The sequence below is a fragment of the Festucalex cinctus genome, chromosome 1 (genome assembly GCF_051991245.1).
Source record: "Festucalex cinctus isolate MCC-2025b chromosome 1, RoL_Fcin_1.0, whole genome shotgun sequence".
Taxonomy (NCBI): Eukaryota; Metazoa; Chordata; class Actinopteri; order Syngnathiformes; family Syngnathidae; genus Festucalex; species Festucalex cinctus.
The window spans coordinates 60,426,267-60,441,806 of NC_135411.1; the positions used below are offsets into that span (position 1 = coordinate 60,426,267).

General features: G+C 37.0%; 2 protein-coding genes across 3 annotated transcripts; one reads left to right on the forward strand and one right to left on the reverse strand.

Moving 5' to 3' along the window:
- The first annotated feature begins 3,104 nt into the window (after positions 1–3,104).
- On the forward strand, positions 3,105–8,253 carry eci1 (enoyl-CoA delta isomerase 1). Of its 2 annotated transcripts, none has more exons than XM_077502253.1 (7): positions 3,105–3,222; positions 3,581–3,706; positions 4,598–4,725; positions 4,810–4,956; positions 5,045–5,166; positions 5,260–5,438; positions 7,522–8,253. In XM_077502253.1, exons 1-7 carry the CDS (start codon positions 3,180–3,182, stop codon positions 7,689–7,691), a joined length of 915 nt encoding a protein of 304 aa, XP_077358379.1. In that variant the 5' UTR covers positions 3,105–3,179; the 3' UTR covers positions 7,692–8,253. The 2 variants fall into 2 exon arrangements, with proteins under 2 accessions (XP_077358379.1, XP_077358465.1); XM_077502339.1 differs by lacking the exon at positions 3,105–3,222 and adding an exon at positions 3,232–3,498.
- Positions 8,254–9,070: 817 nt separating this feature from the next.
- Positions 9,071–13,259, reverse strand: dnase1 (deoxyribonuclease I). The gene is made up of 8 exons (XM_077502479.1): positions 13,110–13,259; positions 12,337–12,425; positions 12,142–12,228; positions 11,067–11,182; positions 10,682–10,794; positions 10,442–10,596; positions 10,154–10,247; positions 9,071–9,121 (listed from the first exon to the last, which is right to left on the reverse strand). Exons 1-8 carry the CDS (start codon positions 13,257–13,259, stop codon positions 9,071–9,073), a joined length of 855 nt encoding a protein of 284 aa, XP_077358605.1.
- Between the last annotated feature and the right edge of the window lie 2,281 nt (positions 13,260–15,540).

Below are 15,540 nucleotides of genomic sequence, written 5' to 3' on the forward strand. Positions count from 1 at the left end.
TCCAGTAGAGCTATAGGCTACGTACACTTTCAGAAATATTAAATTCCATTTACAAAACAAAAACACAAACCTCTTATGTCAAATGTGATTCTTACCGGTCAAGAGCAGCATCTGTGAGTGCCGCACCACACTCGAGCTCTGTCTGACACCTACAGTATGATGAGCCCCTCTCTCTCACCCACTCTCATCTTAAATGGTCCAGTATCATCTTATGTTGCACACACAAGAGCAAGATGATCGATACTCCCATAACACCTTGCCGATATTTGAATTGACACACAGGATAATAATTATATTTCAACAAATTTCTGGTTAAAGTCTGCATGCACAATGGACATCTTATTTCATCATTTATATTGATCTAAAAGTAACATTCAGTATCCCATTTACAATACTGGATTCAGATGCTGAAATATCAATTACAGCTGGGATGGGCAACTGAGGGGGCCACAATTTTTCATCAGCACCATTGGGGGTCCATATAAGGCATTTTTAAACCAGATGTATGAATAAAAAATGCAATTTTACGAAAGGACAAAATAAGTGCATACGTCTGTTTTGTAAGGAGATAGTCAGAAGATTATCTTAAACATTTCTTGACAATAATATGTTATGTTACCTCACTAGTCTAAACATTACATTCTGATTAATATTACACTTGTGGAATATGAGTTATGTAGCAAAATCCAGCTGTTTTTATCCATCTGAGGCGGCAGCCATTTTGCCACTTGCTGTCAACTGAAGATGACATCACAGTTGCTCAGGGCTCAGGTAATGACCAATCACAGCTCACCTGTTTTCTGAAGCTGGGCTGTGATTGATCGTTTCCTGAGACCTGAGCAACTGTAATGTCATTTTCACAGCAAGTGGCAAAATGGCCGCCTTGTGATATTGTGTGTGTGTGTGTGCGTGTTGGGGGGGGGGATGCTGGATTACGCAACGCACTATTAGCCAAAATACCGTATTAAGACCAGTGGGGCTGCATAGAACATGCTGTCAAGAAAAATATTTTGTGGTTGACTTCCCCTTTGTGTCTTACATCTCTTGACAGGCTCCAGCATGCCCGGTACCCTCGTGAGGATAAGGTTCACAGAATGGATGGATGGAGTACAGTATTGACAGTTCCAATATTTCCGCAATGCAATGCAATGCAATGTAAATGCTTCCTTTAAACAGTGAAAACGTACGCCGTTGCTTTTGCCTGTGACTCGCATACAAACCAGGCAGATTGTTATCGTAGTCAAACAATATTTCATCACATTGTGAAATTAAAATAATCCTCATAAATCAAATTACAACGATCCAAAGTACAATGTTTTTCAATGAACGGAGGGTGTCATTTCACCAAGACCATCATTTTAACTTGTGACATATGCTCGGATTTGTCAATACCAGTTTGTTTGTTTGTTTGTTTGTTTGTTTGTTTGTTTGTTTGTTTGTGTACAAAGACGAAAATAGTCCTTCTTCTTACATTGAGCTCAGAGGAACATTTATTCAATGGGGAGCTACAGTATTTAAATCCATATTAAATGGCACGAGATGATGGCTATTGGATTGAGATGCTGCCCAATTACTGTGTCAAAAAAAGCACACATGAAGAAAGGATTAAGATCTAAGCTACAGGAGAAACATTCGATTTATTTTGAGTCACGAAAGAATGCCAGTCAAGATTTACGAACTGTCCATCCAAAATTTAAATGAACTTTAATTGACTGAAAATGTATTTATAATATGTTCAATGTGCTCCACTGATTGGTCTTTACCTCAGCAACTTTGAGGTTGTCATGTCTTGGTTCCATGTGGGTGAGTTTTGTTTAGTTTGAAGTGTTGTGTTAGCACTCGGGTTCGAGTCCAGGCTCCGGCCTTCCTGGGTGGAGTTTGCATGTTCTCCCCGTGCCTGCGTGGGTCTTCTCCGGGTACTTCGGTCTCCTCCCACATTCCAAAGACATGCTTGGCAGGTTAATTGGGTGCTCCGAATTGTCCCTAGGTGTGCTTGTGAGTGTGGATGGTTGTTCGTCTCTGTGTGCCCTGCGATTGATTAGTGACCAGTTCAGGGTGTACCCCGCCTACTACCCAGCACCAGGTTCCAACACCTCCGCGACCCTTGTGAGGAGCAAGCGGTTCAGAAAATGGATGGATGGATGGATGGATGGATGGATGGATGGATGGATGGATGGATGGATGGATGGATGGATGGATGGATGGATGGATGGATGGATGGATGGATGGAGATGATTCTACCATTGACAGTAGAAAATAAAGTACCAGTGTCGTTGTTGTCAGCCACTAACTATTCATAATTGTTGAATATTTAAATGGAATAATACAATTATATTAGTGAAGGATTTTATGCAATATGTACGCTTCCAGTTACATGTACTGTACATACAACTTTTATGGCTTTTATTTATATATTCTATAGTGATTTTTTTTATGATAAAATATGTATGACCCAAATGCAATTTTAAATAAGGACAAAATATGTGTATGTTTTTTTGTTTTTTGTTTTTTTTTAAACAAATGTACAAGAGTATCTTAGTATATTTTAATGTACAAATGCATACAGCTGTCGTCGGGCAGAAAAAAATTTATCACCAGAATACCGTTTTGGTTTTGACTTCTCTGATAAAAGTTATCACTGACATGCCAACTTGACAAAACATGATATAGAAAGATCATGTTTTATTCATAAATTGGGTCCTTAAAGTTAAACAGGTTGTTGTCTATGGAAGACCAAAACCGCCAAAATTCAAAATAAATAAATGACTAAATAAATGACTAGATACATAAATGACTAAATAAATAAATAAATAATGACTAAATAAATGAATAAATAAATCACTAAATAAATTAATGACTAAATAAATAAATACATGACTAAATATTTTTTTTATATATAATTTTCGAATTATATATTTTTTAAATTCATGTTTATTTACACTTTTAGTCATTTATTTATTTATTTAGTTATTTATTATTTTGAATTTTGCCAGTTTTGGTACTCCATAGTTGTCTGTCACTAACCAACACTAATTATTACAGCACACATTTGTGTGGGAAAACCTTTATAGCCCATGAACCCGGAAATTGTAATTACATATTATGGCCACTATACATTGGGAGCGCTGTCCCAAGAGGTCTGATTATATTTTTTGTCCTGTCGGAGCTGCAAACGAAAAATGGCGTTGAGGGCAGCTTTGGGGAATAAACGTGCTTTATCAGGTATGACGCGCGGATAGCGATTTACAATGCTGGGAGCACGTTGTGTCTTAGCTATTAACCGAAGAATCAACGTGAAACTACGCTAGGTTGGCTGGTGGCGGCGGCGCTAACTGAATGTGGAGCAAAGGTCACAGAGGGTCTTGCATTCAAACGAGAACCTTATCATCATTATTATCATCAGTAAAAACCGTACTTAATGTGTGTTTATATTTAAACTAGACCTTGTGTATTGTGTCGTTTGCACATTTTAAACCAAATGCATTCAGGAGAAAATAGGTGCGTGGATAGTAGCATCAATAGCAGATTTAAGTTGAAGAGAGTTCTTTCTTGTGTTTAGTAAGTCTGCATATGTGTCCAGGCTTTATTTCCCAGCTGTACTTCAACAGCAGTCATGGCAGAGTGTGTGCATCTACCGTGCTGGCTGCACAGCAGAGGAGCAACTCCACATCGTCTAAAATTTCAGTCAATTTTGACCAGAGTACAGGTAATTTTTACAGCTTAAAGTATGTCCTAAGGTCATTTTGTACTTTATTTGGGGTGAAAATTGACGGATTGGGTAAGTAAGTTGTTCAGCTACATGAGAAGGCTGAAACATTAGAATTTTCCCCGAGTATGACTTTTGAATATAGAGTATCTCACAAAAGTGAGTACAACCCACTTTGCATCAACATACCGGTAGTTGGTGTACAGCAAAACGAGATGTTGATAAATGATGAATAGACAAAAAAGGTTCTTATTTAGGTTTGAACATGTCCGGTTCCTATTCAATCAGCCGCAGGCTAACTAGAGAATTAGAATGTATGTGTCCCTACTCCGTATTGAAAACATTAGGGAATGCTGCCAATTCCGATACCGATCAGTCATGAGTGAGATCGGCCGATTCTGCTACTTATCACATGGATTAGCTGCACATTTTTCAATTTTAGTGCCGCTCACTTACGAGTATTTCAATAAACAATCTGTAAATTATTGTGACTGTTAATTGATTAATCGATCTAAGGAAAAAAAAAACATTTTATCCAAATTTCCATCCCTTAATTAGACAAAAATATTTTTGTTGTGTGTTTAGTTTTACAGTAAATTCCATCTGGTGTGTCAATAAACATAACAACAAGGTTCGCTCAGGGATGTGAAAATAGTATACGTCACAGGCTTGCTGCAGTTTATTTAGGGTACCTGTCTTTGACAACAAAAACTTGCATATACCTGATTGTGAGAAGCTACAATCCAAATTACGATTAATTGCCAAGCTCTTATTTTTTTTCCGCATGTAGCCTTTTTTCTGTGACTAACGTTATTTTTAACAGCCGTACCAATTGGCCTTATTTTTTTTATTTTTTTATTTTTTATGTATGTCGGCGGGTGTCTTGTGTAGGTGTGGCTGTGATGCATCTGCAGAGTCCGCCGGTCAACAGCCTCAGTTTGGACTTCCTCACAGAGTTCTGCATCAGCTTGGAGAAGCTAGAGATGGACAAGAGCTGCCGAGGCCTCATCATCACTTCTGTACAAAACTTTGCAACATTTTCAATGTATTCTTTTTTTTTTTTTTAAACACAGTTTTCTTATTTATTTATTGTTGTGATCCAGGGTGTACCCAAGGTGTTCTCAGCAGGGCTTGATATCTTGGAGATGTATGGAAAGAGTCCAGAAAGCTGTGGGGAGTTCTGGAAAGCTGTTCAGGAGATGTGGCTGAAACTCTACAGCTCCAACATGGTCATTGTAGCTGCAATTAATGTACATGAAACTGAACCTGCATCACAACTAATACTGAGACCTTGACAAGAACAAAAAAACTTAACAGTAGTTTTCCTTCCTTCCACAGGGCTCCAGTCCTGCAGGTGGCTGTCTAATGTCTTTGACCTGTGACTATAGAATAATGGCGGATAACCCACGGTATAGCATCGGCCTTAATGAGACTCAGCTCGGCATAGTTGCGCCTTTTTGGTAACAATTCCCCACATTGCAATACTGAGGCCAAATATGGTAGCAATGTCATGATAATAAAAGTTACACTTGTATTGTCTTTGCTGCTCACAGGTTTAAAGACGCGATGGCTAACACAGTGGGTCACCGCAACACAGAGATGAGCCTGGCGCTGGGGCTGCTCTACAGTCCAACGGAGGCTCTGAAGATAGGACTGGTGGACCAGATAGTACCAGAAGATAAGCTCATGACCTCAGCCGAGCAGATGATGGGCAAGTGGTTGGCCATTCCAGGTGTGTAATAGTGGGAGGAGCACAGACCACTACATTTGGCTAGCGCCAGAGTCCGTGTTTATTTTTGGCTTAGCGGTTATGCGCATGCATGTGAAAATCTGCTATAGCGAGACCATATAAAAAGCTTGACTTGATTTAAAAAAAAAAAAAAAAAAAAAAAAGTTTACACTTCAATATACTTTAAACACATTTATACTTATTAAAACACTTTAAAGTTCTCTCTATCTCTCAGCTGTCTAAGAGGCATGTAATATAGGGCCTGACCAATTAATCGGCTGCCGATTATAATTGGCCGATTATTGGCCTTCAAACATCAGCCAGAACAATTGGCCAATTATTTTCCCCTGAAAACGTTATCGAAGAAAACCGAAGTATCTGATGCTGTGAAAGTACCCTGAATGCACCATTTTACTTGCATAGCATTAGCAACTAGCAAGTGTGTAGCGTATGTTATTCTGTTGTCCCTAATCATCCTTTAAGCTGTTTAATGACACTGCAGTTGGAGTTTACTGAAAACAAAAATACACAATGTTAAGAATTACATCCACTGTATATTTAAATACAAAACATGCTTTGTTTTTAAAACATAGCCTAGCGATAACAGGAAGTTAGGAAATGCTAACAGGAAGGTAGCATCGTCTTTGGGAGTGTGTTTCCTTCACATAACAAATATCCACACACAAATCTTGTGGGAATGCATACCCACATTTGAGATAACACTATGCAAAGGCACAAATTCTTCCCAATGTGTGAAAAACTAGTTATTTTAGTAAAATTGAATCGCAAGTTTCTTCTGTACTCACTTTGAGTACGTCATGGATGCAAGGCACCACACTGCCCCCAAGAGGCCAAAATGCAGAGGAACAGTCAATATTTGTTCTTATGTTTTTTTTCAGTTGCTATATTTAAGTTTATTCTATTCTTATTAGTTTCTTATTTTTATTGTCATTGTCCTTTCAAGTTATAATATAAAGTTGATATTTCAAGTATTCAAAGACTTTCTTTTATCAAAAATAAAGGATTTTTTATTTTTTATTTTTTTTTATGTCTTAGCGCACATTTCCACATGACATGGCACGACATACAATCCCCGAAATCCCAGGTTAGCCCAGTAAGTCCCAAGACTTGTGGAAAATAACACAAGATAAAATGTATAAAAGAAAATGTTAATGCTTTACAGCATTTGTAAATAAGAATGGTTTTATTATTGACACATAAATCTATACAATAACCTTGTATGCTTCATGAATTTTTTTTATATGGATTCGTCATTCAAAGCAGAGAATCTTAAAAGTGAAAGTTTGTGCGCAAGTGGCACCCATTGAAATGAAATTGGGGAAGGGGTTAATTTTCTGCATTATATGTGTTATAATGCATTATATGTCTTTTAAATAATCGTCAGATTAATTGGTAATTGTTGTTTTTTTCCCTGCCAAAAATCAGCATCGACTTCAAAAAATGCCTATCAGCTGGGGCCTAATGTAATGTGCATTCTACAAGCTGCTTAATTAATCATAAAACTGACATACAAAACAAGAGATATTGTATTTTTGCACACTAAAATGTTCAACCAAATCATTTTGCCTAAAGAAAGTACCATAGGTTCGCTTAATGCTATTTTATAAATGTAACGCCATAGACTGGCAAGCAGAAATTAGCATAGATGTTAGGGAATTGTAAAGCATCAAACAGCTGCTACTTAACTCACACAGAGCAGCAACCCATACAAACAACATACATACAGTATAATACACACAGGTAAAGCTGTGTGCTATAACAATATATGGCATAGCTATGATATGAAACATCAATTGTTTATGTTGTAAATTTTACCTTGCTTCCACTGGGAGAATTCTTTAATTTAGTTTCCTCACCTTAGCGATACTTTAAATGTGTGAATGGTACACAGGAATACTTACAAATGTATAAATGTTACTTGTACTTGTTTACATTTTTTGCACTTTTGAGGATCCCTGGAAATTTGAATGTACTGCCAGATGTTTTGAATGGCAGTCAAGTCAAACAATGCCTTTAGAACCTTTTCCGAGTCAGTGACCTGAGCAATCCATTTTCTGTTTTCCAGCCCACGCCAGGCAGATCACCAAGTCCATGATGAGGAAGCCGACCATCGACAAGCTGACGTCCAAACGAGAGGCTGACGTCCAAAACTTTGTGAGTTTCATCACCAAAGACGCCATCCAGAAGTCACTCCGTACGTATCTTGAGATGCTCAAAAAGAGGAAGGCTTCATGAGATTACAAATTAAGTGAAGGTCCTTGATCAGAAGTCATTCCACACCAGCTTGACTGACTGAACAACAACAATACTGTGATGTCATTGTCCAATTACTGCTACTTCAGGTTCGAAACATCTTTCCAATATCATCAAGAGAATTTACTCATTATGCTATTTGGGTCATGTCAGACTATTGAAGGCCTGTTCAGATGTCCATGCAATGTAGTATGATGAATTGGTTCCGTTTGCTTGATTGATAGTTTGGGCAAACGTAGCTCACCTCACACACCAGGAGTTCAGGTAATTCTAACGAGCATCACAGTCTCATCATTGAAGTGCCTGACATAATTCATACTGTACATGAAAACTTGGTGCAACTCCCCCAAATCCCCCCCCTCCCCCCTGTATTCAATTTGATCTGGTTTGTTGTTGAAATGTAGATTTAATGGTTACAATTAAATACACATTTCATTTGATTTTTTTCTGTTGCAGCCTTGAAGTGTAATTTGTGCCACTGTTGTACAGATACACACGCTAGTATCTTGAAATAAAATGCTCATTCTACAAACTGTGCACTTAAGCATGAGTTGTCCTGGCTGATCTATTATCAAAAAAAGTAAGCGATTAACGCTGTGTCTCATACACAACATAACATAATTGTGTTTCTATATGTAACGATCAAATGTGTGCAAGAATTTTCCGTGAAAGCTTTTTTTTAATTTAATGAATTGGCACTTCAGTATGTGAATACAAATAACTGAATGTAATTCAATTTAGAGCTTGTGAGCATACAATAGGTTGGAAAAGATGAGGCACACATATGTGTATGATATTTGATTGAAAAACATAGTGTACATTCATCCATCCATTTTCTTGACCGCTTATTTCTCACAAGGGTCACGGGCGGTGCTGGCGCCTATCTCAGCTAGCTCTGGGCAGTAGGCAGGGGGCACCCTGGACTGGTTGCCAGCCAATCGCAGGGCACACAGAGACGAACAACCATCCACACTCACAAGCACACCTAGGGACAATTTGGAGCACCAATTAACCTGCTATGTATGTCGGGCACGGGGAGAACATGCAAACTCCACCCAGGAAGGCCGGAGCCTGGACTTGAACCGGAGTCCTCAGAACTGGGAGGCGGACGTGCTAACCACTCGACCACCAAGTGTACATTCAATACAGTTTTAATGTTTGGTAATACCAAGACTAAATTGTGTGTTCAACTGTCCATGTAAAGCATCTGAAAAGTTATGCATCAAGTTACAAAAGACAGTTTCTGTATTTTGCAAAGATTTAATTGATTGTGATTTTTGTTGAGTCCCAGTGAATGCTTTGATTGCGCGTGGGGGAATCCGATGGTCTAGTTTGATGCTGATGTTTCGGCAATCATGGGCTCAAACAAGCATCTTCACCTCCACAGGGTAATGGTCACTGACAGCCAATGCCTGAGAAAGAAAATTGACTTTTTTTACATAAACATTTAACATAAGAATACTAATATACAGTAAAGCATAAACACATGTGGTATGGAACAGTTATATACAAGGACTTTTTGTAGGATGAAGTGATATGTGTGCCCCCCAAATTTAATTTTCTTGAGCTGCAGATAAAACTATGGACATAAAAATGAAATATATATATATATATATATATATATATATATATACATTACAAAATAAATCCCCAAAAATAAATATGAATGTAAATAAAAACAAAATATGCATAAATAAATGAATGAATAAATAAGTACTAAGTAAAAATAAAATTGAGAAATGGGATGGGATTCAAAAGATACAAATAAATGTGGAAATAAACACTAAATAAATATATAAATGGAATTAAATATCAATCCATAAATGAAAACACTGCTCTCGTGTTTATTTCATGCTGCAGACGCTGTCAGCATGAAATACATGAAATGTAATTCAAATGAGGAGGCGGTCCTAAGTGTGTCTTAAATTATATTTTTATATCCGTTTTAATTCTCACATTTATTTATTTAGTTTGAATTTTGTGATTTTCGGTCCTCCATACAAAACAGGCATTTGAGTCTGTATGAATTTGACCCCTGCTGCAATCTGACGGTGGTTAGCACAAAGGAGCACCTGAAGGACTCAGTCCCGCTATTGAGTGGAATAATGGTAAAATAAGTAATATAATATTCTTAAGTTATATTAATATATGTGTAGTGTGCTGTAATTCTTAAACATTGGAATGTTTTGACAGATGCATCTCCAAGACAGTTGAAGCTGCTATAATTTGGGGAAAAATTGCATTACTGTATGTTTACTTGAAATGAGTTCAGACTGAATCATGCGTATCAATACCATAACATCCAGATGTCGATGAGGTATGCTTTCCTCATTCCATGTTGTTCCTTCACCCCACTCACCACCAGTTATTTGAAGGCGTGCTCCTTCTGTGTACCTCTGTATGAAATTGCTCCCATTTTTGCAATAATGTCCGTTCATATTTACCATACTGAGGCTGAGATCCAGATCCACCATGAAGTCGTACACCTCAGCGCTGTGGTCCACTACTCCCTTCTTCATGTCGTCAGTCACCACAATCCTAAAAACACAAAGAAGCTTGGAACTACTGAGGCACAAGATCTGTATCATATGTTCTACTTTATTATTATTTAATATCTATTTGTGTAAAATGTATTTCATGTGTAAAATATTTTTGATTTCAATTCTCAGATCATATTTCTATGAAGTGTACATGCATGGCGTGCGCCTACACAGAATTTGTGTGTATCATACCTGTCATATGCACAATCAGTGTGTGACACGGTGGTGTCAGCCTCATTCGGGATCAACCAATGGAAGCTCTTGTCCGTGAAGAGTCGGATCTGCGTCCACTCTGACTCTGTGACATAGGTGCAGTCTGTGTTGAAGTCCCCGAGAAGAATGATGTCCTGCAGTTTCCAAACGCATGAGTGTCACTCATCCACTTTCATACAGTGTAACGAACGGTTTGTTACGCAATCAAACTATATTCACGTTGGTGTTCCATCTGGCGCGAACATCAGTCACCACATCGTAGAGCTCGTCTACCTCCTGCAAGGCGAAGTCTGGCGAAGTGTGTTGTGGGATCAGAACAAAATTCCTCACGACTAGAAACAAGAAGGGACTCGGTAAGAGACAATATGGGAATGTTAACGCCAATATTAATTCCAATTGTTTTATAGTGTGGACAATCAATAGTTATTACACAATACAGTGATCCAAAGAATGAGCTAGGCCATGTGATGATCTTTTTCAGCAGTCATTTGGATTTAAAACAATAGAAATTATACAGATGCATAGCCAATTTGCACAGACAATAGAGAAGCTAATGGAATCTAAAGCGAAGTTATGTTATTTAGTAATCCCTTCCAGTCCTTACCAGTGTCATTTGAGGAGAACATGACGACAAAGGGCTCCCGTATAAAAGTGTCGTTCCCACACGGCTCACAACCATCGTCATAAGTGTAACTTTTGCTCACTGACACGGTCTCTTCCCTGCAAAGAAACATTAATTAATATGTTAGTGATGATATACTACATTACATAAGGTCACAATAATACATACTGTAAGAAGAAACAAGACACTTTTGTATTTGTGTGTGTGGACACGTGTGTGATTTTCTTCTTTATCAGTTAATTTCATAGAGGAACTTTCAGGGTTTATTTTAAAATGTGTTTATGTACAGAAGAAAGGCTGAACAGTGAGAGTTGTAATTTACATTATTATTATTATTATTATTATTATACTAGGGCTGTGCAATTAATCAAAATTCAATCACCATTTCCATTATTACAAAATCAGCATAATCGTTTTTTTATTTATACATTTGCACCTTTTATTTATTTATTTATTTATTTATTTATTTATTTATTTATTTATTTATTTATTTTTAACTAAATTAATAAAAAGGTGTTTTTTTACATTTAAACATTTTCTTGTTTAGTACCAAAAAATAAATGATCATCCTACATCGTATTGCGCAGTGCACAATGTCATTTTTGCCAACATCACATATATATATATATATATATATATATATATATATATATATGTATGTATGTATATGAGTATATTATTATAAATTCTGTTTGGCCCAAAATGAACTAACATTTCTTGTTTAGTACTAAAATATAAATGATCGTTTGAATAATCGTGATTTCAATTATTGGCAAAATAGTTAGAATTATTGTTTTTCCCATAATCGAGCAGCTGTATGTGCTTATACTAATACAACACCCCACAATTACTCAGAATATTTAAAAAAAACAAATCTAAATAAAATAAAAAATCTAATACTAAACCTAACAATAAAACTAAACGAAGCAATTTTGGAAATAATAAAAACGAACAAACTTGCTCAAAGAACTAATTAATAGTCATTGTAACTGTATCAAAAAAAAATTAAAACTAACCATAAAGAAAAATATGCAACTTCTAAAACGCCGGCGTATACCTGTATAGAAAGAGATAGCGTTCCTTGTAAGAACTACGACCCAAAGGCTCGCTGACAATGTGCTTGTACCTAAATTGTGGAGAACCTCTGAAAAAAAACAAACGGTAAGAATTAGTATTTCTAACACGCTTTAATACTATAATGAAAATAAAATTGCTATGAACAACCATATGTAACATTTTATATTATCCTAACCTGTTGACATGCTGCATGAGTTTTTTGGTGGCTGAGAGGTCATTGTCTCGGACCTCCTGGATCAGAATGATGTCATAGCGGTGAACGATCTGCAACAAGCAAAATAAAATGCTTGGTTAATGTGTTTGCTGTTGGTCACAACTCACAATGCTCAATGAAATGCAGTAATCCGCGTCCTAGTTTTGAACAGGGTAACTTCTAACCTTTCTTGCCTGTTGCTTGTTGTCTCCACATGCTGACTAGTAAATTAGGCCATTATGTGTCACTTCAACAGCGAACGGAATGTAACACAAAAAGTTTTTATTGTGAGGATCTTTGGTTTGGTTTAGTTTATTCATTTTTTCCTTTCGGACACATTACAGTTTACATCAATCACATCACATCATTTGCAACATTGACATCCGAAAGAAGGGCTGACGGGTAGAAGCCGAAGCTTATTCGAGACCCGTCCCCATCGACCCATTACTATAACGCATCAATCATATACATTATTTAGAATAGTCATTAATTTTTATCGTTATCCATCCCATACTATCCTAGACACTGCTCGCTCAGTTCATCTTGAATGTCCGTGTGTAGATTGTGGCTAGTCCCAGTCATTTGGCACTGGTGAGTCGGTTCCCAGACACCACCAGCAGGCCCACCCCGCCATCTTGATAAAGGTGCAGATACAGGAATTAATTGTCTCCATTTTATGTCACCATAGCATCAATGGAACACACCGTTTCCTCCATATGGTCATCATCATCCACAAATCAGAACGTGTATCTGACCTTGGTGATGATGTTCATCAAGGTTGTGTTGGAGGCTTTCTTGTCACCAAAAGACTTAATGTTGAAGGCTCCTAACAGCAAAGATGTAGACAGATGCAGCAGGGCCAAAAGGAGACCCAAACTGTACACCAGACGCATCCTGGCAGTCATATTAAAAAGAAAAAATAAGATACATACAAAAAACTTCCTGACAGAAGGCATAGATTGAAATTAGCTATGCATCGCAAAAGAAAGGCAATGAATGTACAGATATTGCTTCTTTTTTTTAAACTGAAGTATAAAGGAAGATTTTTTGCTTTATGCGGAGTGAAATATTACACTTACTAGATAATGTATTACTCTGGTGAGAACAAAGTTACCTTAAAAGTGTGGTCAACGGCTTTCTGGAATTTACACTGTGATAATTTACTCAGAAATGTATTGCATGGACATTCTTTATCACTTAATTCAGTGTTGACAAACAGTGAGGTGGAAATGTTTTACATTAGAAAATGTCTGAATACACGCCAACAAAAAATGTCCCAAAACTAGATGCACATATTACTGCCCTCTAGTGGAGGAGCATTTAAATTGTTTTGTCTGTCAATGTTCACGGGAATGATTGTTGAACAAAAACACATTATTATAAGTGATTTATTTTTGGAGGGTCCTGCTTCCAAATTTGTATGAAGCATTTTGAGAAGGCCCGACCCTGTTCTAGCAAAAAATAAATAAGAGGACACTTCAACAACAAAAACAAAAAACAACAATCGCACGGGACACGCAAGTGAGCAAAGAAGAGTCAGAAGCTAGGATAGATACTACTAACTACTAAGAAAAGTTAACCTGTAACTACTTATGTGGAAGAAACGAGACACAAGAGTACAACAAAGTGGCAGTGAGTAGTTTACAACATAATGACTCTAAGACGAATAAAAAATCTTTTTCTCCGTTTCTATTCCTTCCCATTATCTACACCAATTCTTGCAGTGTCAGTGTTGTCTCAGTACTCCTTGCAAAGTTCAAGCAATCTACGTTTAATGAATACTTTGGATTCATCCTTACGTAATGGCATAACCAGCGGAATTCTATCCAGTATGATGGCCTGCTTAGCAAGAATGTCAGCATTCTCATTTCCCTCCACCCCTAACATGTGTTGGAACCCAGCTAGTCTATTATCTACATTATGTGTCTGGACCCAGCCTGATAAATGGTCCTTCATTCTTTGCTTAACGTAAACAACTGATCCAGTTGGAGCCATATAAAAATAGTAATCAAAATAATTTTATAATATTAAATAATGCTGGTCATAGTTTTCCGCTACTCTCACTGGTGCATCTCATTGTTCTTTTTCAACATTTAATACAAATTTGTATCAACTGATGGTTGAATAAAAGACCATAAGTGAAGTTCTTAATTTATCATCATTCATCATCATTAATCCTATGAACTCTCGGTGGTTGTTCTCCTACCTTGACCTGCAAGGCAGACACTAGATGTGTTTTAAAGGCACCAATGTGCCAGCTGTTCCACATCCAGTTTTTTTAGAGATAGAAACCTGAACACACCCGTAATCCATAGCCGATATAGCGGGCCTGAATAAATATATCTTCAACAATGACGCTCTTGAGGCTCCTGAAGTATTCTCAGTAACAAAAGTACGACTGCTGAATCAAAATCTTTTCTGTGGTGAAGAAGAATTCCCTTACATTATGAGTAAAAAAAAAAAGAGAAAAAAAAAGAAATCAATCAATCAAAAATACAATCAATACACAAAGTTTAAATATGAAAGTGGGCTGGATGAAAATGACATTTAAGCCCTGTTGCACCCTGTTAATGATGATGAAATACAATATTTTGATCATGCAAAGCACACGGTAGCTACCTGATCCTCAATGGCAGCGTGTGGGTGAGAAGGCCTGTTATCGGCGTGAATCCTCAAAGGTGCCACTGGAACTTCTGAACGCAATCACTTATTGTGTTTGTCTTTATTTGATCACAGGTAGTCGAGCGATGGTAGGCGGGGTGTTGAGGATAAGGTTACAAGGTGGTAGCCATGGTGGGCGATGAAGGTTTTTTCCCTGGTAAATGACTAAAAAAAATCTTAAAATTGCAAACAAAAAAATATAAATGCTGACTTAGAAATCATTACATATACAAATGAAAAATAACTAGTACTAATAAATTCATTATTGTCTCAAATGTAAAATTGTTTGAATATGCTTGATAAATGTCTTTTTTTTCACGACTTTTGCGTAACTATCACTGTGCATTATCAAAAAGATGCAAAAAGAAAATGTGATTCTCCTTCCTCCAATACATTTTGAAATGCTTGTTAAAAAGTTTAGTGGCAGGCCAAGCACTGGGAAGGCAACAGATGGAGATAAGCAGGTTTATTTAAGGTCTTACTTTGAGCCAAGGACTTCGGCTTTGGAAACTCCACTATGAAAAA

What these genes read in the sequence shown, in the direction of transcription:
- eci1 (XM_077502253.1), top strand. Translation starts at nt 3,180, where the DNA reads ATGGCGTTGAGGGCAGCTTTGGGGAATAAACGTGCTTTATCAG. An exon ending in TCATTGTAGCTGCAATTAAT is followed by an intron (nt 4,957 to 5,044) that starts GTACATGAAACT and finishes TTCCTTCCACAG; the next exon opens with GGCTCCAGTCCTGCAGGTGG. An exon ending in GGCATAGTTGCGCCTTTTTG is followed by an intron (nt 5,167 to 5,259) that starts GTAACAATTCCC and finishes TGCTGCTCACAG; the next exon opens with GTTTAAAGACGCGATGGCTA.
- dnase1 (XM_077502479.1), bottom strand. Translation starts at nt 13,259, where the DNA reads ATGACTGCCAGGATGCGTCTGGTGTACAGTTTGGGTCTCCTTTTGGCC. An exon ending in TGATGAACATCATCACCAAG is followed by an intron (nt 12,426 to 13,109) that starts GTCAGATACACG and finishes TGCTTGTTGCAG; the next exon opens with ATCGTTCACCGCTATGACAT. An exon ending in TGGATCTCAGCCTCAGTATG is followed by an intron (nt 9,122 to 10,153) that starts GTAAATATGAAC and finishes TTTCTTTCTCAG; the next exon opens with GCATTGGCTGTCAGTGACCA.